This window comes from Sorex araneus, chromosome 6 (assembly GCF_027595985.1).
Source record: "Sorex araneus isolate mSorAra2 chromosome 6, mSorAra2.pri, whole genome shotgun sequence".
In the NCBI taxonomy this organism is placed as follows: domain Eukaryota; kingdom Metazoa; phylum Chordata; class Mammalia; order Eulipotyphla; family Soricidae; genus Sorex; species Sorex araneus.
In genome coordinates, this window is record NC_073307.1 from 109286365 (window position 1) to 109309421 (window position 23057).

General features: G+C 37.8%; 2 protein-coding genes across 2 annotated transcripts; both read right to left on the minus strand.

Annotated features, from left to right (window-relative positions):
• Positions 1-540: 540 nt before the first annotated feature.
• Positions 541-1485, minus strand: LOC101546568 (olfactory receptor 502-like). Its single transcript, XM_004613633.2, has one exon. The coding sequence runs from the start codon at positions 1483-1485 to the stop codon at positions 541-543; it is 945 nt and encodes a 314-aa protein (XP_004613690.2).
• A 20516-nt stretch (positions 1486-22001) lies between these two features.
• On the minus strand, positions 22002-22946 carry LOC101546304 (olfactory receptor 502-like). The gene has a single exon (XM_004613632.2). It carries the CDS (start codon positions 22944-22946, stop codon positions 22002-22004), a length of 945 nt encoding a protein of 314 aa, XP_004613689.2.
• Positions 22947-23057: the final 111 nt, after the last annotated feature.

The following is a 23057-nucleotide window of genomic DNA, read 5'->3' on the forward strand; positions in this document are numbered from 1 at the left end:
AATGGTTTTTAACTGATTAAGTATTTTTCATTTGAAACAACATATATTTCTACTATAATTTACATTTTTAAGGTGACTCACCATGGATGTAGATCATTCAACTCACACATTCAATAAAAATATTATGGCATGCAAATGGCTATATTTTTCCACAGACATGCTATCTGTAGTCTTTGCACATATAAAAATGTAAAAAAAAACTAACGTTCAGTATATTGATGAAACCGGCATTATTTGTGGCACTGGGAAGGAAATCCAGAGGGGCTGGAGAGATAGTGCACTGAGTTTAGAAGACGTCTGCCTTGCAGGTCTTGGACCTGTATTCAAGTATCTAGATTGCACGGCAGAGCCTGGCAAGCTACCTGTGGCGTATTCGATATGCCAATAACAGCAACAAAGAATCTCACAATAGAGATGTTACTGGTGCCCGTTCAAGCAAGTCGATGAGCAATGGAATAAAGTGATACAATGATACAGTGATGCTGTTTATTCTTATTATTACATTAAAAATAATATTAAAATATAAAACAACATGCTTCACTAAGAAAATATCCTTCTAGCAAGCTGTCTCTTCAGAGCTCCTTTAATCTCATTGTTTCTGATGCTGTAGATGAGGGGGTTCAGCATGGGGATCACCACTGTGTAGAACACAGACACCACCTTGTTCTGGTTAGTTGAGTAACTGGACTTGGGAGTCATGTAAATGAATGTGACAGTCCCATAGAACAGAGTGACTGCAGTGAGGTGGGAGGTGCAGGTGGAGAAGGCTTTCTGGCGCCCCTCAGTGGAGCGCATCTTCAGGATGGTGATGAGGATGTAGACATAGGAGATGGCTATGATGAACACTGTGACCGCAATGATGGAGCCAGCAGTAATGGAGGGGACCACTGCAGGGATACTGGCATCAGAGCATGAGAGTTCAATTAAAGGAGTAAAATCACAGAAGAAATGACTCACTTTATTTGGTCCACAAAAGAACAAAGAAAAGAATGAAATAGTGAAGGAAGAAGCAACAAAAATACCACCAATGTAAGCCACTACTAGTAACTGAACACAGACTTGTGTAGACATTTTGTTGGTATACAACAGTGGGTTGCAAATTGCCACAAAGCGATCATAGGCCATGGAAGCCAGAAGGATGCACTCAGTCGTCCCAAAAAAAGCACCTGAACCAAGCTGGATGCCACATCCCAGATAAGAGATTGTGTTTTTCTCCACCAAGAAGTTTACAAGCATGTTGGGAGTGACAGAAGAGGAATAGCCTATGTCAACTAAAGCCAAATGACTCAGAAAAAAGTACATAGGATGATGGAGCTGAGAAGACACCCTGATAAGAGTGATTGTGCTGAGGTTGCCAGAGATGGTCACCAGGTAGATGCAAAGGATGATCAGGAAGAGGATGATTCGAAGAACGGGGTCATCAGTTAAGCCCAGTAAAATAAACTCTGTTATTGTAGTGTAGTTTCTGTTCCCCGGGGGATCCATGAGACAATGAAGAGCATCTAAAACATTACTGAAGAAAGTTATAAATTCAACAGTTTAATTTTCTTTAATACAATTGGAAATTCAAAGCAAAAACAGATATTTAAGTATAAGTGCATACTTATATGCAAAATTGAGTCTCTATTATCTTAGCATAAACTCTAGAAAATTTTTATTAAATCATATATATTTATTTTATGTCTCTTTTTGGTATTTTATAATTTCCATATGGACATTATTGTGGCTTTCAGGGTCAAGAAAACAATAAAAAATTAAAGGATAACAAATTATAATGGTAAACACAATTAAATATATGTTTTTTACAATAAAGACATTGATGAGAATCACTTATCACATGCTTGATCAAGAAGGATAAAAATAATATAAACGTAGCTTTATGTATATTTCTCTTTTATTGGAATCAAATTGTATTAATAATCATTATTTTATGAATAAATAAGATGGGTTATAGAAGTTACTTAAATTTACAAGGGCACATAACAGTTCTAGAATCAGAATATTAAGTCCCAGGCATTCTGAGACAATGAATTACTGTAGCCCTGTAGCACTTTTGTCCCCTTGTTCATCGATTTGCTTGAGCGGGCACCAGTAACATCTCTATTGTGACTTTCTTTTCTTACAGTTTTTGGCATATCAAATTCGCCACAAACAACAAAAATTTCAGGTAGAACAAAATTAGAAGGGATTTCAAGGGTCATTTTCTATTTATCAAGGGATAAGTACAACGCGAAGAAATCACACTCTTAACCATATACACACCTAAGGAGCGACCAGCTAGCTACTTGAAACAACAGCTAACAGACTTTAAGGAGGACATCATTAGCAGCACAATAGTAGTCAGAGACTTCAACACTGCTTTATCACCTCTGCATAGATTGATAAGAACAAAACTCAGCAAGGAAACTCTGACTCTGAAGGAAGAAATGGAAGACAGAGAGCTAATAGACCTATAGAGGACTTTACACCCCCAAAAGAAAGAATACACATTCTTTTCCAGTGCACATGGAACATTTTTCAAAGTAGACCATGTGCTGGGTCACAAAACATACCTCAATAGAATCGGGAAGAAAGAAATTGTATTAACTATCTTTTCAGAGCACGATGCATTGAAGATAGAAGCTAATCACATACAGATGCAGAGAATCAAATCTAACACCTGGAAATTAAAAAACTCATTGTGAACAATCAGTGGGTGAGGAATGAAATCAAGGAAGAAATAAAAAGATACCTCAAAAAAAAAGGAGAATGAAGACATGAGCTAGCAAAATCTATGGGACGCAGCTAAAGCCATGTTAAGGGGAAAATTTATAGCTCTTGCAAGCATTCGTCAGGAAGGAAGAAAGGGCCTACATAGATAGCTTGACTTCACATTTCAGATCTTAGAAAAGGACCAGCTTAGGGAAGCCAAACCAGCCCGAAGGAAAGAAATAATAAAACTTAGAGCAGAAATTAACAACATGGAAACCTAGAAAACAATCCGAAAAGTCAATGAAACCAAGAGCTGGTTCTTTGCGAAAATAAACAAGATTGATAAACCGCTAGCAAGACTCACAAAGAAAGAGAGAGAGAACCCTAATAAACCAAATCAGATATGAAAAAGGGGACATAAAAACAGATACCAATGAAATTTAAAACATCATCAGAGACTACTTTGAAAGTCTGTATGCCACAAAACAAGAGAACTCAAAAGAAATGGATAAATTCCTTGATTCCTACAATCTCCCAAGGCTGAACCAAGAAGACTTGGAATAACTGGATATACCCATTAATATCAAGGAACTTGAAACTGTAATCAAAAGTCTTCCCCAAAACAAAAGCCCAGGTCCAGATTGATTCACTAGCGAATTCTTCAAAACATTTTAAGAGGACCTGTTGCCAGTTCTCCTCAAGATTTTCCAGGAAATTGAAGAAACAAGAACTCTGCTAAACAGTTTCTATGAGGCACATATCTCCCTAATACCAAAAGCAAACAAAGACACAACTAAGAAAGAAAATTATAGACCAATATCCCTGATGAACACTGTTGTAAAGACCCTCGGCAAAATATTAGCAAATAGGATCCAACAACTCATCAAAAAGATCATACACCATGACCTTGCATTCATCCCAGGAATGCAAGGATGGTTTAACATTCAGAAATCAATCAACATAATCCATCATATCAACAAAAGTAAAGATAAAAATCATATGATCATTTCAAAAGTTGTAGAGAAAACATTTGACAATATCCAACACCCGTTCATGATCAAAATTCTCACCAAAATGGATTTCAGAGGAACTTTCCTCAAGATAGTCAAAGCCATCTACCACAAACCTATGGGAAGAATTATCCTCAATGGGGAAAAACTAAGGGCCTTTTCTCTAAGATCAGGAACAAGACAAGGATGCCCACTCTTACCAATTCTGTTCAATATAGTACTGGAAGTATTTGTAATAGCTGTTAGGCAAGAAAAAGATATTAAAGGCATCCAGATAGGAAAGGAAGAAATCAAATTCTCACTATTCACAGATGATATGACGCTATATCTAGAGAAGCCTAAGACCTCAACCAAGAAACTCTTAAAAACAATAGACTTTAAAATTGTTATAAAATCAATACCTTAATGTCCATGGCCTTCTTGTATGCAAACAATGAGACAGAGGAAAGGGACATGAAAAAAGTAATCCCATTCACAATCATGTCCCAGAAAATTAATTTACCTCGGAATCAACTTAACTAAGGAAGTAAAGGATCTCTACAAAGAAAACTATAGAACACTACTCCATTAAATAAAAGAGGAAATGGAAACATATCCCCTGCTCATAGATAGGGAGAATCAACATTGTCAAAATGGCAATGCTTCCCAAAGCATTATATAAATTCAACACGATCCCTATAAGGATACCCATGAAATTATTCAATGAAATGAATCAGGCAATCCTGAAATTCATATGGAACAACAAATGCTGATGGATAGCTAAAACAATTCTTGGGAAAAAGACAATGGGAGGCATCACCTTCCCCAACCTTACACTTTACTACAAAGCAGTAACAATTAAAACAACATGGCACTGGAAAAAGGGAGAGCTGCAGACCAACAGAATAGGGTAAAATATCCCTACACATAACCCCAAATGTAGGATCATCTAATCTTTGATAAGGGAGCAAGAAATGTGAAATGGAGCAAGGAAAGCCTCTCTAACAAATGGTCCTGGCATAAATGGACAACCACTTGCAAAAGAATGGGCTTAGACCTCGACCTGACACCATGCACAAATGTCAAATCAAAATGAATTAAAGACCTCAACATTAGACCACAAACCATAAGGTACATTGAAGACAAGGTTGGTAAAACCCTCCACGATATTGAAGCTAAAGGTATCTTCAAAGATTATACGCAACTGACCAACCAAATGGAAACAGAGATAAACAAATGGGACTATATTAAACTAAGAAGCTTCTGTACCACATAAGATACAGTGACCAGAATACAAAGACAATCTACAGAATGGGAAAGGATAGTCACCCAATACCTATCTGATAAGAGGTTGATACCAAGGGTATACAAGATACTGGTTTTACTATACAAGAAGAAAACATCCAACCCCATGAGAAAATGGGGCAAACAAATGAACAGAAACTTTTTCAAGGAAGATATACAAATAGCCAAATAGCACATTAAAAAATGCTCTTCATCACTGATCATCAGGGAGATACAGATCAAAACAACTATGAGATACCTCTCACACCACAGAGATTGGCACACATCCAAAAGAACAAAAGCAGCCGCTGTTGGCGTGGATGTGGGGAGAAAGGGACCCTTCTACACTGCTGGTGGGAATGCCAACTGGTTCAGTCCTTTTTGGCAAACAATATAGATGATTCTCAAAAAATTAGAAATTGACCCAGCAATACCACATCTGGGAATATATCCCGGAGAAGCAAAATGTATAGTCAAAATGACACCTGCACTTATACGTTCATCGAAGCACTGTTTACAATAGCCAGAATATGGAAAAAACCCAAGTGCCTGAGAACAGATGACTGGTTAAAGAAACTTTGGTACATCTATATGATGGAATACTATGCACCTGTTAGAAAAGATGAAATCATTAACTTTTCATAAGTGGATCAACATGGAAAGTATCATGCTAAGTGAAATGAGTCAGAAAGAAAAAGACAGACATAGAAAGATTGTGCTCATCTGTGGAATATAAAATCACAGAATAGGAGACTAACACCCAATAATAGTAGAAATAAGTACCAGGAGTTTTGCTCCATGGCTCGGAAGCCACCTCATATGCTGAGGAAAAGGCAGTTCAGATAGAGAAGAGAACACCAAGTAAAATGTGGTTGGAGTAACCCTTGGGAAAGCAGAAGTGTGCTGAGAGTAGACTACAGATTGAACACAATGGCCACTCAATACCCCTATCTCAAACCACAACACCCAAAAGGAGAGAGAGAACAAAAGGAGGGAATGCCCTGCCAAAGAGCCAAGGGGGGAGGTGGGGAGTAGGACTGGGGGTGGGAGGGTTACTGGGTTCATTGGTGGTAGAGAATGCACACTGGTGGAGGGATGCGTTCTGAACTTTGTATGATGGAAACACAAGCACGAAAATGTATAAATTTGTAACTGTACACTCACGGTGATTCACTAATAAAAATAAATAAATAAATAAATAAATAAATAAATAAATAAATAAATAAATAAATCACACACACACACAAAATCCTATTAATCACCGATTTCTCGGGTGGGCTCAGTAACATCTCATTTCGTCCTTTCTCTGAGATCTTAGAAGTCCATTTTGACTCGGCCCTCCTAATGAATGTTGCACTGGGGGCTCTTCAGGGTCAGGGGAATGAGATCCAGCTTGTTACTGGATTTTGCATAGGAATACACCATGGGAAGCTTGCAAGGCTGTCCCATGTGGGCAGGAAACTCTCAGAAGATTGCCAGTTTCTCCTAGAGGGAGAAGTAGGCTAAAGATGCATGAGACCTGTCCGAACATGTGGAGAGCGGCCTCCAGCATAGCTGTAGCTAGGTTCTGGTGGTCTTATTCTGCCGGGAGCTCTGCTCAGGGTGGGAAGGGAAGCTGGAGCCCATCCCCTCCGAGGGGCTTCGGGGAAGACAGCCAGGCCTGCGGGCAAGAGACTCTTTTTTTCTATGACTCTTTTAAATGAATAAATAAATAAATAAATAACTTTAAAAGTTGCTAAGTGTCCTCTTCCTCATAAAAATGTATGCATGGATTTATTGAGTGTCAGGGAAAACAATAATAATATGTACTTTTAGTGTATTTTCAAGAAATTGGATAAAATTAAATAAAATAAAAACAATTAATACAGATAATTTCACTAAACCTGTGAAATTTAGTTTTATAAATTAGGTTTTGCATCACCAAAAAATTATTCTGTATGGTTTGTGATTTCTTTGGGGAAGTTTCAATTTTATGTACATTGATTTATCCTACATTATGTCATTTTTGCCAACTCTCTGAAAGTACTGAGGGTGCTGTTGAAAATATCACAATCTTTTGAAATGTAGCCCAAAATTTCAATACCATGTCTACTCAAGCTAGACTATAACATTGGAAATTTATACATAAAAATTCATGTATTTTTCTGGAACTCAAAAGTAGAAACTGTTATCAGTAATGCTGAAAATACTCATGTAATGTGTTCATAAGTGTTATACATTGTCATAAATAAATTATTATAAGAAAAGAAAAAATATAGGCCAAAGGTAGCTTAGGCCAAAGGTAGCTTGCTGGGCTATACCATGTGGGCAAGATACTCTCGCTAGCTTTTATACTCTCCGAGAGGGATGGAGGAATCCAACCCCAGGTCAGTCGCGTACAAGGCAAACACTTACCCTCTGTGCTATCTGAAATGAAGTTAAATAATGCTGCCATAAAATTTAAAGTTAAATATTAGTGTATCTGACAATGAGTGCACAGAGGTTAACCTTAAGCCTCTTGCATTTATGTATAAAGGCAGTATAAAGACTCATGTATCTCTTAGTATTTATTAGACAAATAAGATTACTTTTCAAAACTAAAATTTAAAAGGTACTCAACACAAATCCATAAAGGATTTTTCATTAAGGGCAATGAATAAAGTCACTTAATGTAAATTTATTGGATTAAAAAATTTATAATTAGATAAATTAACGTTCTATTTTCAGGTTTTCTCCTTAAATTTTCCTTAACTACCTTCACTCACTAAGTTTACATTTGTAGGCTTTATCTTTTATGGAACCATTCAAATGAATTAGCACAGAATTATTCCTAATAATAATTTTAATAGTTATGTACCTGGATGTAGATAGTTTTTGAGAAAACTGTTTTTCTATATCAATTTATCATTGATTTATAGTTTTGTGGAATTCAGGAGATTATCTGTATTCATCTATATATATAGGTGTCATCTCCTGCACTATAAAAGAAAAAAAGATGAGCAAGAGAGAGGAAGAGGGAGGCTGGCGAGATGAGAGGGAGAGAGAAAGAGAGAGAAAGAAAGAAAGAAAGAAAGAAAGAAAGAAAGAAAGAAAGAAAGAAAGAAAGAAAGAAAGAAAGAAAGAAAGAAAGAAAGAAAGAAAGAAAGAAAGAAAGAAAGAAAGAAAGAAAGAGAAGAAAGAAAGAAAGAGAGAGAGAAAGAAGAAAGAAAGAAAGAAAGAAAGAAAGAAAGAAAGAAAGAAAGAAAGAAAGAAAGAAAGAAAGAAAGAAAGAAAGAAAGAAAGAAAGAAAGAAGAAAGAAGGAAGGAAGGAAGGAAGGAAAGAAAGAAAGAAAGAAAGAAAGAAAGAAAGAAAGAAAGAAAGAAAGAAAGAAAGAAAGAAAGAAAGAAAGAAAGAAAGAAAGAAGGAAGGAAGAGAAGGAAAGAAAGAAAGAAAGAAAGAAAGAAAGAAAGAAAGAAAGAAAGAAAGAAAGAAAGAAAGAAAGAAAGAAGAGAAAGTTAGTTGTAACAAGCAATATAAAATAAGTTATTTTGTGCCTGTTAAGGGCAACTTTTCATTTCTGCTCTTTTATTCCAAAATATTGGTAGAAGTAAAAATGATAATACCATTCATATAAGTAAATCAGCTAACAATCTTTTGGCCAGAAGTCAAGCAAAAATTCCTTTCATTCCTTGAAATGATAAAATATTCCCTATGGCACCATGGTATTCTCTTTCTATTAAATGTGACCCCAGGTGTAATATGAGTCACAATTCAGGAGAGAGAAACAACTTGCTATTTTAAACAAAGACTATAATTTTACTTTTGGAATTTTAATATTTAAAAGGTCAAGAATCTAAAACTAGATAGCAAAATTCTGTCATGACTACTGAACCAAGAGATCTGTAAAGGAAAATATCTTTTCTTCTGCATTTAAAGAAATTGTTGGTTTTTGTCGATTTTTTCATCAAAACATTGTAGCACTGTAGCACTATTGTCCCGTTGTTCATTGATATGATCAAGCGGGCACTAGTAACATTTCCATTGTGAGATTTCTTGTTACTATTTTTGGCATATTGAATATGCCACGAGGAGCTTGCCAGGCTCTGCTTTGGGAGCTGGATACTCTGGATAACTTGCTGGGCTCTCTGAGAGGGACAGAGGAATCGAACCCGGGTTGGCTGTGTGCAAGGCAAATGCCCTACCCGCTGTGCTATTGCTCCAGTCAATCATGGAAGCATAATTGGCATAAACGTTATGATGTTAAATAAGTTATAATGCTATCAAAATGGCTGCCACCAAAGTGTTAACTAACATCTTTATCACATTACAGAAATACTATTTATGCAGCAAGGGCAATTACTATTTAGTCTCTTAGGTGCTTTATAGCTTATAGCACAGTGATATTGGTTATGATCACTGTGCTGTGCATTTTATCTTCAGAACTCATATGTTTTGAGTTTGTGTCCTTAACATTTCCAATTCACACATGCAAGACTTTGAGAATCAGTGTTATTTTCTTCCACTATTTTTATAAATATAGTTTCCTAGATCTCATGTATAAATTATGGCATAAATGGTTTGTTTTTTCCTTACTGAATTATTTTACTTAAAGTAATGCCTTCAAGTTCCATCTGTTACTGTGTTACAACAAATGACAAGACTTTCTTCTTATGACTGAATAAAATTTCAGTGTGAATTCTTTTATATGTACATACATCCTTACACATTTTTACAGGGCTATTATGAAAAACTTCAATGGTTATAAGAGTGCAGATATTGTATCAATATTCTATTTTGATAGCGTTAGACATATTCCCAGAAATTGGATTGTAACATCATAAGATAGGCACATTTATATCAGTCGTGAAAAAGATTCCCTTTTCTCCAAACCACTGGCAATACTTCTTATCTTCTGTGATTCTAAATGAAATTCACTCGAACAGTATCACTGTTTCTCTTTCATCCCGTTGCTCTTCAATTTGCTCAAGCGGGCACCAGTAATATCTCCATAGTGAGACTTATTGTTACTATTTTTGGAATATCGAATATGCCATGGGTAGCTTGCCAGGCTCTGCCATGGGGCAAGATACTCTCGGTAGCTTGCCGGGATCTCTGAGAGGGGCGGAGGAATTGAACCCAGGAGGACTGCGTGCAAGGCATATTGGCCTACCCACTGTGCTATCGCTCCAGTCTGTCACTCTAACACTCTAACAGTATGAGAATATATTGCACTGTGGTTTTTCCATTGCCCTGACAATTAGTTGTGTTGACCCCCTTGCCTTATATCTAATGATCATCCATGTATCATTTTTCAGACATTGTCTATTCAGGTTTTCTGCTTTTAAATTTTTATTTACTAATATTTGGAGTCACACCCATCAGTGGTCAGGATTTATTTCTGGCTCTATCTATGCTCAGGGAACGCTCATGGAAGAGTTAAGTGAACCATACAGGGTACTGTAGATCAAACCAACGTCAGCTGCATTTAAGGCAAGCATTTTCTTCACTGTACTACCTCTCTGGCCCCAATTTTCCTAGTTTTTAAACATGATTATTTTACTCTTGTTTTTTGTTGAATTGTGAAATATTTAAACATTTGATAATTCATAATATATACAGTTTCTGAATCTAGTCACCCATTTCATAGCTCATCTAACCCTGATTATAGAAAACTTAGTTGATCAAATTGTTTGGGTGACTGCTTCTTTTGCTGTGCTGCAACTTTTCTGTTTGGTGAAGTCCTAAACTAGTTATCAATTTTTCTCTTTTCATACTTGTGTGTGTGAGGCCATATGAAAGCATAACCACTTTCATTACCAGTGCCAAAGAGTTTATTTGCTATGTTTTCTTTTTAAAGTTACAGGGTTTCAGGATATGGGGGGTGAGAATTTGTGTACTCTTGCTGGAATGGAAATAAGGCATTCACTATGGAAAACAGTACAGTTTCATCAACAAAATTAAAATAGAGCTATATTGTTTCAGCAAATAAATTGCAAAATTGCTTCAAAAATTACCCCACATTTGGGATAGATGAGGTAGATTAAAATTATTCTAATATAAAATGTCTACATTTTATCCTCTGTGTTCACTGCAACATGCTTATATAGCCAAGATAGTAAAACAAACTGAGTTCATGAACAGATACATCATTAACCCCCATTCCAGCCCTGTGAGGTGTTTAAAATTACTGATCAATCTTTTTGCACCTGCTATTGGTCAGTTTATTTTTAATATTTCTTTGTAATTCAATTTTAGCTGACTAGCTTTTCTTGGCACATATCCACTCATTCTAGGTTATTACATTTGTTGACATATATTTTTTATTTTTATTTTTTTTGCTTTTTGGGTCACACCTGGCGATGCACAGGGGTCACTTCTGGCTCTGCACTCAGGAATTACTCCTAGCAGTGCTCAGCGGACTATATGGGATGCTGGGAATAGAACCAGGGTCAGCTGCGTGCAAGGCAAACTCCCTACACGCTGTGCCATTGCTCCAGCCCCAACATATAATTTTTAATACTATCTTTATGATAGTCTGTGTATTCACACATCTCTGGTATCAATTGTAATGTCCCTTTTTAATTTATAATATTCTACTTGAGTCATCACTCTTTAGTCCTTGGTTACATTATCCAAAGTTTTGTAAACTTTATCTTTTTAATAGAGCCACCGGTTTGTTACTATTTTCTATTTTTTCTTCTCTGTATTCCATTTCCACTATTAACTATGTTATGACCTTTCTTGCATTAACATTATGTACAATTCTTATTCTAGGTTTTAAAAACATGTTGTTTATTTGATCACTTGTGTCACTTGTCATCCGTTTATCTTCGATTTGCTGAGGCGGACGCCAGTAACGTCTCCATTTGTCCCTGTCCCATGTGAGTGTAGCCCAATGATATCTGTTCACTCCCGGAAAGGAAAGAGCCTCAAATCATTTATTCAGGGTTTTGACAATAAGTTGACCATCTCGTTGGTGGGCAGCCACTTGATCTTTTGACGTCCCGTGAAATCCAGTTGGTAACATCTCTAGTACAGCATTCATATATGAATCGGATTTCATGTCCAGCCCATCTGATTTATGACACCTTGGCAAATGAGACAGTGTTCCTGATACTTGACCATCGATGATGATCAGAACTCTGGATTTCTTTTCTCACTTAAGTGAGACTTGATACTCCTGGGATGGCTCTTAGGATTCTTCTTTGGAATACCCGAATAGCATTCTCATCCTGTTTGCATAGGGCCGAGGTCTCTGAGGCATATGTCAGTGCAGGAAGAACCATGGAGTGAAAAGATGTGCCCGGAGCCAGAGGTTCTTTGTCCTCTTAACCACTTCTTCAATGCTCTTGAAGGCATTCCATGCTGCTCTCTTCCTACTGCACAATTCTGGCACCAAGTCAACCAATGTTGAGTTCTCAACCCAGTTACAAAAAGCTGCTACATTCGGAGATGTTACTTCCAGTGAGAGCAAATGGAATGTCAGGGAGTAGCTCGTTTTTCATAAACATTGTTTATGAAACATTCCACATTCACGGTTGAAGTTAGCCAGCATTTGTGCCAGTTGGCTAATGTTTGGCGTTATGAGAACGATGTCATCAGCAAAGCGGAAGTAGTATAGTTGCCGGCCGTCTACCTTCACTCCCATTCCTTCCCATTCCCATTCTGACCTTGTCTGAATCAGGTGCTGTACGTGTCTTTACTGAGAAAATGGTGCATTGGATTTCAAAAGAGATGACATTATGAACTACATATCCATCCTGCGGAATTTAGTATTTGGACAGGTGGACGTGGCTGTTGAAAAGATCCGAGTAGAAGTCATGAATAATCCTCTCCATTGCCCATCTGGAAGACGTGATAGATCCATCAGGACATCAGAGGGCAGTCATCTTGGTCTTGTAGTTGGAGAAAGACAGTCGAGCATTGCAAATACTTTTCCCGACTTCTGCCGCATTGGCCAACACTGCTCTTTTTACTCTCTTTGAGGTCTTCTTTTACTGCTTTTCTTCACAGCTTTGCAAGCTCAGACATTAGCTTGTGGTTGCTGAAGGTTGTGCCAAACGACCTTGGCGAATCAGCTTGAGAGTTTCTGAAGACAGGAGTCTGTTTGTGGCTTTCCCATTCCCTGCATTTTTCGTGCAATCATGGAGGTGCTGAACCAGTCAAATGTATTCCTCGTTGATGTTTTCTACAATGACATCTTTGCACGTACCGCAATAGTGCCAAGAGCTTTCAGTTGGTGGTCAATCTGGGATTTCTCTTCTTAAACTTAAACTTTGCAGTCCTTTCTCCCTGCTCTGGGAAGTAGAATTTTGCACAAATGAGACGGTGGTCAAATCCCGTTTTGAATTTTTGGACAACAGCAACATCAGTGAGGCAAAACCTACAGTTGAATATGATGTGGTCAATTTCATTGTGGAACTGTCCACTGGGAGTCACCCATGTCCAAATTTTAGATTCGGCCTTCTGGAATTGTGAGTTGCCATGGATAGTCTTGATCAACATTATTCACTCAGACAGTCTCTCACCCTCTTCATTCCATTCTAGGCCATGGGACCCAATTCAAGTATTTCAGATCACCTTCTTGGTCCTATCTTTGCATTAAAATCATCAATAATTATCTTATAAAATGTGTGGTCTTCTTTACAGAACTTCTCCAGCTCCATGTAGAACTTCTCAATTTCTACATCGTAGTTGGATGTTGATGCATAGACCATCAAGATAGAAACTTCTGACAGTGAGCCACATCTATTCAAGTGTAATTGTCCAATTCAGGTCTTTAGGGTTTCAAATGAATCAATGCTCATCACCAAGTTCGTCTTGATAAGGACACTGACGCCACTACTGACACCTCTGTTGTCACATCTTCCAAGGAACAGTTCTTCTCCAGTTTTGAAAAAGGTGTGGTATGATCAATGCCTTCTTGTTTCAATCAGAACAATGATGTCATACTTGATCTTCTGCACTTGCACCATCAGGTCCTCAATGGATGCTTCTGATATCAGCATCCTTGCCTTGAAACTACACACAGTCATTTTAGTCTTTCTTCATTTTGGCAGTCTAGTTCGTCCCTGAGATTTTATCAGACTCTCCTTGCTCATCCTTCTTAAAGCCGCTGAATTGGGGGCTCTTTTGGTGTCAGGCAAATGAGGCCCATTGTTGTTACCATTTTTGGCATATCGAATATGCTACGGGTGGTTTTCCAGGCATGACATGCGAGTGGGGTACTCTCAATATCTTTCTGGCCTCTCCAAGAGGCATGGAGGCTTTTAGGGCAGCCTTTAATCACCCTTACAGGTTGTTCCCAATGTTCATACCATATTTGAAGCCCATCAAATATTGTGCAAAAATTATGTTGAGTTCTCGGCCCAGATACACATAGCTGCTTCATTCAGTGATGTTCGTTCAATTGAGAGTAAATGGAATGTCAGGGACTAGTTCGTTTTTCATAAACATCGTTTTGTTGAGATTCAGCAGCAGTCTGACCTTTCCACACTAATAGTCGAAGTTGGCCAGCATTTGTGCTGCTTGGCTAGTATTTGGTGTATTAGAAAGATATCATCAGTGAAGTGGAGTTGGTTGAGTTTCCAACCATCTATCTTCACTCACATTCCTTCCAAATCCAGTCATTGCATGATGTTCTCGAGGGTAGCACTGAAGAGTTTTGGTGAAATGGTATCATCCTGCGAATCCTTCTCTTACATCGATGATCACATCAATGCAAAATAGTGAGATCCTGGTGGTGAATCTATAATACAGCTCACAGAGTACCTTGACATACTGAGTTGAAGTCCTGTTTGGCTAGGGCTTCGATGACTGCTTCAGTCTCAACAGAACTGAAGTCCTTCTTTAAATCAATGAAGGTTAGATAGAGTGGCATCTTGAACTCTTGCAAAACTTCAATGATCTTGCTCACTGTGGGGATATGTTGATCGTGCTGAATCCTTTACAAACCTGGCTTGCTGCCATGGTTGTACTTCATCTAGTGTTCTGCCTATTCTATACATGATAACTCGAGTGAACAACTTGTAGACGATGGATAACAGGCAGATTGGGCGATAATTGCCGATGTTGTGGATGTCTCCCTTCTTGTACAACAGAACAGTCCTGCTGGTTTTCCATTGGATCGGAACCTTGCATTCGGACAGGTAGCTTGTGAAAAGCTGAGCCAGTGTATTGATGAGTACTGGAGGCAGATTCTTCATGTGTTTAGGTCTGACCTTATCTGAACCAGGTGCTGTATGAATCTTTACAGATGAAATGGCGTGTTGGATTTTGGAATTGAGGTACATTGGGAACTGCTTATCCATCCTGCGAAATTTTGTACGTGGGCAGGTATGGTGGCTGTTGAAGAGGTCCGAGTAGAAGTTGTGAATAAGCCTCTCAATTGCCCTTCTGGAAGATGTGATAGAATCATCAGGATGTCGGAGGGCAGTCATCTTGGTCTTGTAGTTGGCGAAGGACAGGCAAGCGTGGCAAATACTTTCCCCCGCTTCTGTCACATTGGCCAACACTGCCACTCTTCTCTCTTTGAGGTCTCCTTTATTGCTTCTCTGCACGGCTTTTCAAGCTTGGACATTAGCTTGTGATTGCCTGAGGTTCGTGCCAAACCACGTTGGCAATGAACTCGAGAGTTTCCGAAGAGAAGTATCTGTTTGTGGCTTTCCCACTGTCAGCATTCCTCGCTCAATCATGCAGGTTCTGAACCAGTCAATCATATTCGTTGTTGATGTTGTCAATGATGGCATCTTCCCACGTTGCCACAATAATGCCAAAGAGCTCCCAGTTGGTTGTTATTCTAAGAGTTCTCTTCTTAAACTAAAACTTTGCTGAACTTTCTCCCTGCTATGTGAAGTAGAACTTTGCATGAAGTAGATGATGGTCCGATTACATTTGGAATTTTGAGACAATAGTGGCATGGGTCAGGCAAAACCTTCGATTGGATATGATGTGGTCAATTTGGTTGTGGACTTTCCACTGGGAAACTCCCATGTCCAACATTTAGATTTGGGCTTCTGGAACTGTGAGTTAGCATGGATCGTCTTGGTCATCATGATGAACTCAGTCTCTCATCTTGTTTGTTCCATTCTAGGCCATGGGTCCTGATGTGGAGTCCTTCGGGTGACCTTCTTGGTCCTATCTTGGCACTGAAATCACCAACAATAGTCTTGTAGAAGGTATGGTCTTCTTTATAGAACTTCTCCAACTCCATGTAAAATTTCTCAATTTCTTCTTCATCGTAGTTGGATGTTGGTGTGTAAACGACAAAGATAGAAGCTGCTGGCAGTGAGCCACATCTATTCAAGTGTAATTGTCCAGCTTTTGTTGTTAGGCATTCAAATGAATCAATGTTCATGGCACAGTTTGTGTTGAAAAGGACACCAACACCACCGACGCCTCTATTGTCACAAGTTCTGAGGGACATTTCTTCACCAGTGTCGAAAATGGCGTGATATGATCAATGCCTTCTCATTTCAGTCAGATAAATGATGTCGGACTTGATCTTCTGCACTTGCACCATCAGGTCCTCGGTGTATGATTCTGATGCCAGCGTCCATGCATTAAATGTACAATCACTTTAATCCTTCTTTATTTTGGCAGTCTAGTTTGTCTCTGAGATTTTATTAGCCTTTCCTTGCTCATCCTTCTAAAAGCTGCCATACTGGAGGCTCTTTCAGTGTCAGGGAAATGAAGCCCAATGTTGTTACTGTTTATGGCATATCGAATACACCATGGGTAGCTTGCCAGGCTCTGCCATGTGGGCGGATACTCTTGGTAGTTTTCCGGTCTCTCCGAGATGGATAAAGGCTCTTAGGGCAGCCTCTTATCACCCTTCTAGGTGAACCTTATCAAATATGGTCTGGTAATTATGAAAAATGGGTATTAAGTGTCCTATGATGTGTCCAGAAAGAAGCCTGGTTTGTGGCGATGGCTGTGTAGTGGAGATAGTGGAGGTTTGCCAATGAGGTATTTATCTGATGCCAGTAGGGTGGGGTCATCTGGGTATGATCCCTGGGGTGCTGGAGGTTAGGGGAGCCGGCAGAAGATCTCTGTTTCTATGACCCATTGAGCTGGAGTCCAAGGTCACCAAGTTCTGCTTTACCTGGTTTGTGGGGCTTCATTCATGTGTGAGGCTTGGCCCAAGTGTCCAAAAAGCGTCCTGGAGCAAGGCAGTGGCTGGAAAGTGGAAACTACCCAGCAAAAATATAATTTTAGCAAATAGGGTAGGTAGCTGGGTAACTTCGGCATGAAGGTACGGGCAGAGGAACCCAGGTGTGTGTAATCCCATCAACGACCAACATCCAGAGACTTAAAAAGCGAGCTCCCAGAAGAGAATGATGCAGAGAGTCTCTTGCCCGCATGCTGGCTCTCTTACCCAGGGCCCCTTGGAGGGGATGGGCTCCAGCTTCCCTCCCCACCCCGAGCAGAGCTCCCATGGCCAAAGATCACTGGAACCTAGCTACAGCCATGCTCGAGGAACCCTCTCCACATGTTCGGACAGGCCTCATGCATGAAGGTACCGGCAGATGAACCCAGGTGTATATAATCACATCAACAGCCAACATCCAGAGACTTAAAAGCGAGCTCCCAGAAGTGATATCTTGTAGCCTACTTAGCCTACTTCTCCCTCTGGGAGAAACTGGCAAGCTTCTGAGAGTTTCCTGACCACATGGGTCAGCCTTGCAAGCTTCCCATGGTGTATTCATATGCTAAAGCCAGTAACAACCTGGATCCCATTCCCCTGACCCTGAAAGAGACTCCAGTGTGACATCATTGGGTGGGCTGAGTTCAGAGAGACTTCTAAGATCAAAGGGAAAGGACGAATGGAGAGGTTACTGAGCCCTCTCAAGAAATCAATGATTAACGGGATTTCGTGATCCTGATCCTGAGGGTAGCTGGGGAGTAGCATTCTTTAGAAACTGAGCCACTGCTTTTTGACCAGATGAATATTTATTGAACAAGGACCTAGAGTTGGTTTTGAACCATGGGGAAGGGTATACATGCTGGAACAGAGAAACCGAACAACTAAAAACAATTCCTAAGAATATTACAATTGTGCACATCAATACTTGCATCAAAATTCAAAGGAGACCTGGGGAGAATGCAGTCTGTCAGTAATATTGCAAGGTCATAGAAAATGAGAATCGCTAACCCATTATCTTTTTTCCTTATAAACACTGTTTTGTTCAGCCAATAGTCTGTAACTGCCTTGACTGTGCCATGCCTATGACAATATCTGTTTTCTCTATTGAATTATTCATAACCAAAAAAAAGTCCTCCTTTTTTGTCATATGACTATATTGTCATATGTGCTACCACCCACCAAACAAATATATTGTATTTTCCAAATATCCCATCTACTTTCCTTTTATAAATTTTTTATCAGTCCATTAAAATCTCTAAATAATATCCCCAATACCTGCATTATTATGTCTCTTAATTTTCTATATGCCTTATTTATACTATGAAATCATATAACAAATTTTCTTCTACAATCCTGGATCTTATTATTCTTTTCCTAATGGAAATTGATGTAAATGATACTAATTTGCATTGTTTATTGGATTTAATATTTTTCATCAGTACTTTTCTTATTATTCAATTGTTTTCTAGGTTTAATTTGATTTGTTTCTTTGATCAAGAAGTTATAAATTCATTTCCAGGGGGTTGGTTTCTAGTCATAATTTTGTTATTGATTTTTGAGTTGATTGCCATATATTAGTTAATTTAGATACTTAAAAACTATTAAAATAAGTTTAAACTGATTTTATTTTATAATACCTGTTCAAATTTAAACATACATTATTTCTTAAAAAAGTCCTCTGTAGTTGTTTCATTTATTCTAAATATGCTTAATACATATTCACCATTTGTTCAATATTATCGAATTTATAGTTCAGTCTTCATAGATTAAATTACACAATGAAGTGTCAATAAAGGCCAGAGCAATAGTTCAATAGGAAGGATGTTTGCCTTCCATATGGCCAAGCCAGGTTTGATCCCGGCATTCCATATGGTCTCCTGAGCACTGTCAGGAGTGATTCCTGAGTACAGATCAGGTGTAGGCCCTGAACATTGCCAGGTGTAACCCAAAAATCCACCCCCCCAAAAAAAAAGATAAACAAATAGTGTCATTAAACAATATTGTGAAACATCAAATCATTATCTTTTTCAGTAAGTTAGCCAAACATTGAACTTTGGACTTTTCCAAAGCTATTACATTTTATTCGTAAGAGGGCTAAAATCCACCAACTACATTAATGTATATCTGCCAAACAATTGTTACTGAGATGAGTAACATCAACTAGGAAATGTGATTTTGCTAAATTTATATTATCTGTACATGCCTCATTAATAAATGGGCACTTTTGCCAAAAATATAATTTTTCAAAAACATACAGAGGCAGAAGAGGAGACTATGAGGAGAAGAAAGAAGAAAAAAGGGGAAAAATAATAGGATAAGCACAACAAAAAAAGAAAATACAAATGGTTTTGGCATGATTTGTTTTACATAAAGCCCACATAAATTCAATACTGTCTAGAAAAAGCCTGACTGGTATAAAGAGCATATGACCGGTCTCAAGGTTTTTATCACCAGATATCACCACACAGGGTCTTTATGATTTGCTTGTGTTGCAGTATAGAATGGTAAATATTTGTATAGAAAAACAGTATGACATTTAAAAAGCAATATTATAAATATCTTCTTATGGAAAACAAATCAAAATCATTTGATTTCACTAAGGACAAATTTGACATTCATGAATGTTCTATGTTCTCTATATCCCAATAAAAAGAAATATCTATGCAACATACTTTATAACAAAAATTATTCTTTAACTGTAAAATGTGTCTAGATTGTTAGGGCAATACACGGATTTATAAATAATGTTATCTGAGAACAGCTGTTCTTATAAAAACATATATTTCCCTATACCTCAATATACATATGTATATGTGACATTATTTTTATCTATGTTGCTCTCAGTTATGGTCCAAAACTTCTAAATTCGGATGGCTTTTCTGTCTCAGTTGTCTCTTGAGATCCAGTTTAAAAACCTGTAGAATTGTGCTTGCCAAAAAGAAAATGATTGGTTTAAATACAACCAGTTAAAATGTTCAGTAATGAAGTTTATTGATTACTTGCATAAAACCTCAATTTTTATGATTGCAAACATATCCAGGTTGTAATTTTGTCTTTTTAAATAAAGAAATAGCTTGTGTCTATTAAATTCCTTAGCTTGATCTTTATTAGTCTAGTTCTCTGATCAATTATTTCCATGGACTTCCATTTTAGACACCTTATTTCCTTTACCTTCTCTCTGCTTTTTTGTTCACTTCTAAGTGTGATATATAAATCATTGTGTTTAGGAATAAATGTGACTTGAGATGTTTTATTTTGATGCATATTCATAATTCCTGAGTCACCACATGTATTTGCTCATGTTATATCCTTTCAAGGCTGAGACTCCCCAGTTCCCCAAACTAAAGTGTTATAAGACTTGCTCATGTTCGCTAATCAAATACAGTGTTGAAACAATTAACACCATCAAATTGATATGCTTTGGGTTTTGACATAGTCCTCTATCCAATCCATGACAACACTAAACCTGAACCTAACACTGTAACCCTTTTTACTGGCTCCTGTTTAGCACAGAAAAGAAGTACCTTTGTGTTAGGTTTGATTCTCTGAGTTCTCACAGTTCCTGGTGAGGCAATGCCTTATGTCCTGTAAGCTGAAGCATAATATTTCAGACATTTTACATGTCTTAATTTTATTAATATGTGCTTAAATTTATTCACAATGGGACTGAATAAGAGCAAGAAGTCTGCCATTTATTGGAGAGAAACCTCAAAGATATATTACAAGCAAGCCTAAGACACTAGACTTGCAGATATTTTTTTCTAATTCATAGTTAATAAAAAGTGAGCATACCTCCTACAATCTTTCGTAGATGTATCTTCCCAGGGATACTTACCTTGCCATTCCCTTCCGAAGCTTGTTCCTTTCCCTTATTCTGCTCTGCTATTTCATTCACCAACATATGAAACCTTTCTTATTGTTTGAATCACTAACTTGTTAAATTATCTGTCTTATACTATAAGAGAAATTCCATGAGTCGATATATATTTGATAGTTTTTCACTTGCATTCTCAAAGACCAATGAGAGTTCCTGAAAGATAGGAACATAAGATGTTGAAGATTTTCAATATAAGTTTAGATGTATGAATCAATTAAAAAGTGGATTAAATAATTTATGTCTTATTAATTAATGCCAATCAAAAAATCAAACTTGTATATGACACATAAAAAAGCGTTAATAAAGTAATAACTATTCCACAGAACTGAATATATGAATTGATTAAGCCCCTTAAAGGAGTTCATTGAACTACCACACAGGAGAGAGACAATTCTGTTTCCCTAGCTCCCTGAGAAATACCATGATCTGAGCATGAACAAGATCCAAAAATTTGTCCTACTCAGACCCAGAAAAGTTCAAGGACTTGTTTCCTCCAACAGAGAATTTGCCAACTCTAGCCTGTCAGAGATCACAGGTCAGACAAAGATCTGTTATTCTTCTGGGGTCTATGGTGACTGGGCTCAGAGATCAGGAACGATTACACAGGTGGAAGGAAACCATTCCTAGAAATGATCTTCCTGCTCCAATGTTCTCTCTGATTCAACTTGGTCATTTTCTCTTAGTGTCAGACTTATGCATAGTTATCACACTCCTTTGAGGATAAATGGCAGCTAAAACTGGGCATAGTTGTAAAGGATTAGAAGTACAATAACAAGAACTCAGAGATTTACTTTTCCAATAAAAGAATAAATATTATAAAGGTTTTTAATGGATTAAGTATTTTTCATTTGAAACAACATATATTTCTAGTATAATTTAAATGTTTTTAAGGTGACTCACCATGGATGTAGACTTAATATTTGATATCAGATCATCAACCCACACATTGAATAAAAACTATTATGGCATGTAAATGCCTACATTTTTTACCAAAGATATGTTTTTTATTCTTAATATTACATCAAAAAATATTAAAATATAAAATAACATGCTTCACTAAGAAAATATCTTTCTAGCAAGCTGTCTCTTCAGAGCCCCTTTAATCTCATTGTTCCTGAGGCTGTAGATGAGGGGGTTCAGCATGGGGATAACCACCATGTAGAACACAGACACCACCTTGTTCTGGTCAGTTGAATAACTGGACTTGGGCATCACGTAAATGAATGTGATGGTTCCAAAGAACAGAGTGACTGCAGTGAGGTGGGAGGTGCAGGTGGAGAAGGCTTTCTGGCGTCCCTCAGTGGAGCGCATCTTCAGGATGGTGATGAGGATGTAGACATAGGAGATGGCTATGATAAACACTGTAACCACAATGATGGAGCCAGCAGTAATGGAGGGGACCACAGCAGGGATACTGGCATCAGAGCATGAGAGTTCAATTAAAGGAGCAAAATCACAGAAGAAATGATTCACTTTATTTGGTCCACAGAAGAACAAAGAAAAGAATGGAATAGTGAAGGAACAAGCATCAAAGATACTACCAACGTATGTCACTATTATTAACTGAACATAGACTTGTGTAGACATTTTGTTGGCATACAGCAGTGGGTTGCAAATTGCCACAAAGCGATCATAGGCCATGACAGCCAGAAGAAGAGCCTCAGCTGTCCCAAAGAAAGCACCTGAACCAAGCTGGATGCCACATCCCAGATAAGAGATTGTGTTTTTCTCCACCAAGAAGTTTACAAGCATGTTGGGAGTGACAGTAGATGAATAGCCTAAGTCAACAAAAGCCAAATGACTCAGAAAAAAGTACATAGGATGATGGAGCTGAGAAGACAGCCTGATAAGAGTGATTGTGCTGAGGTTGCCAGAGATGGTCACCAGGTAGATGCAAAGGATGATCAGGAAGAGGATGATTCGAAGAACGGGGTCATCAGTTAAGCCCAGTAAAATAAACTCTGTTATTGTAGTGTAGTTTCTGTTCATCGGGGAATCCATGGGACAATGAAGAATAACTAAAATATTGCTGAAGAAATTATAAATTAAATACTTTAATTTTCTTTAATAAATATGGGAATTCATAGCAAAAAAGATATTTAAGCATAAGTG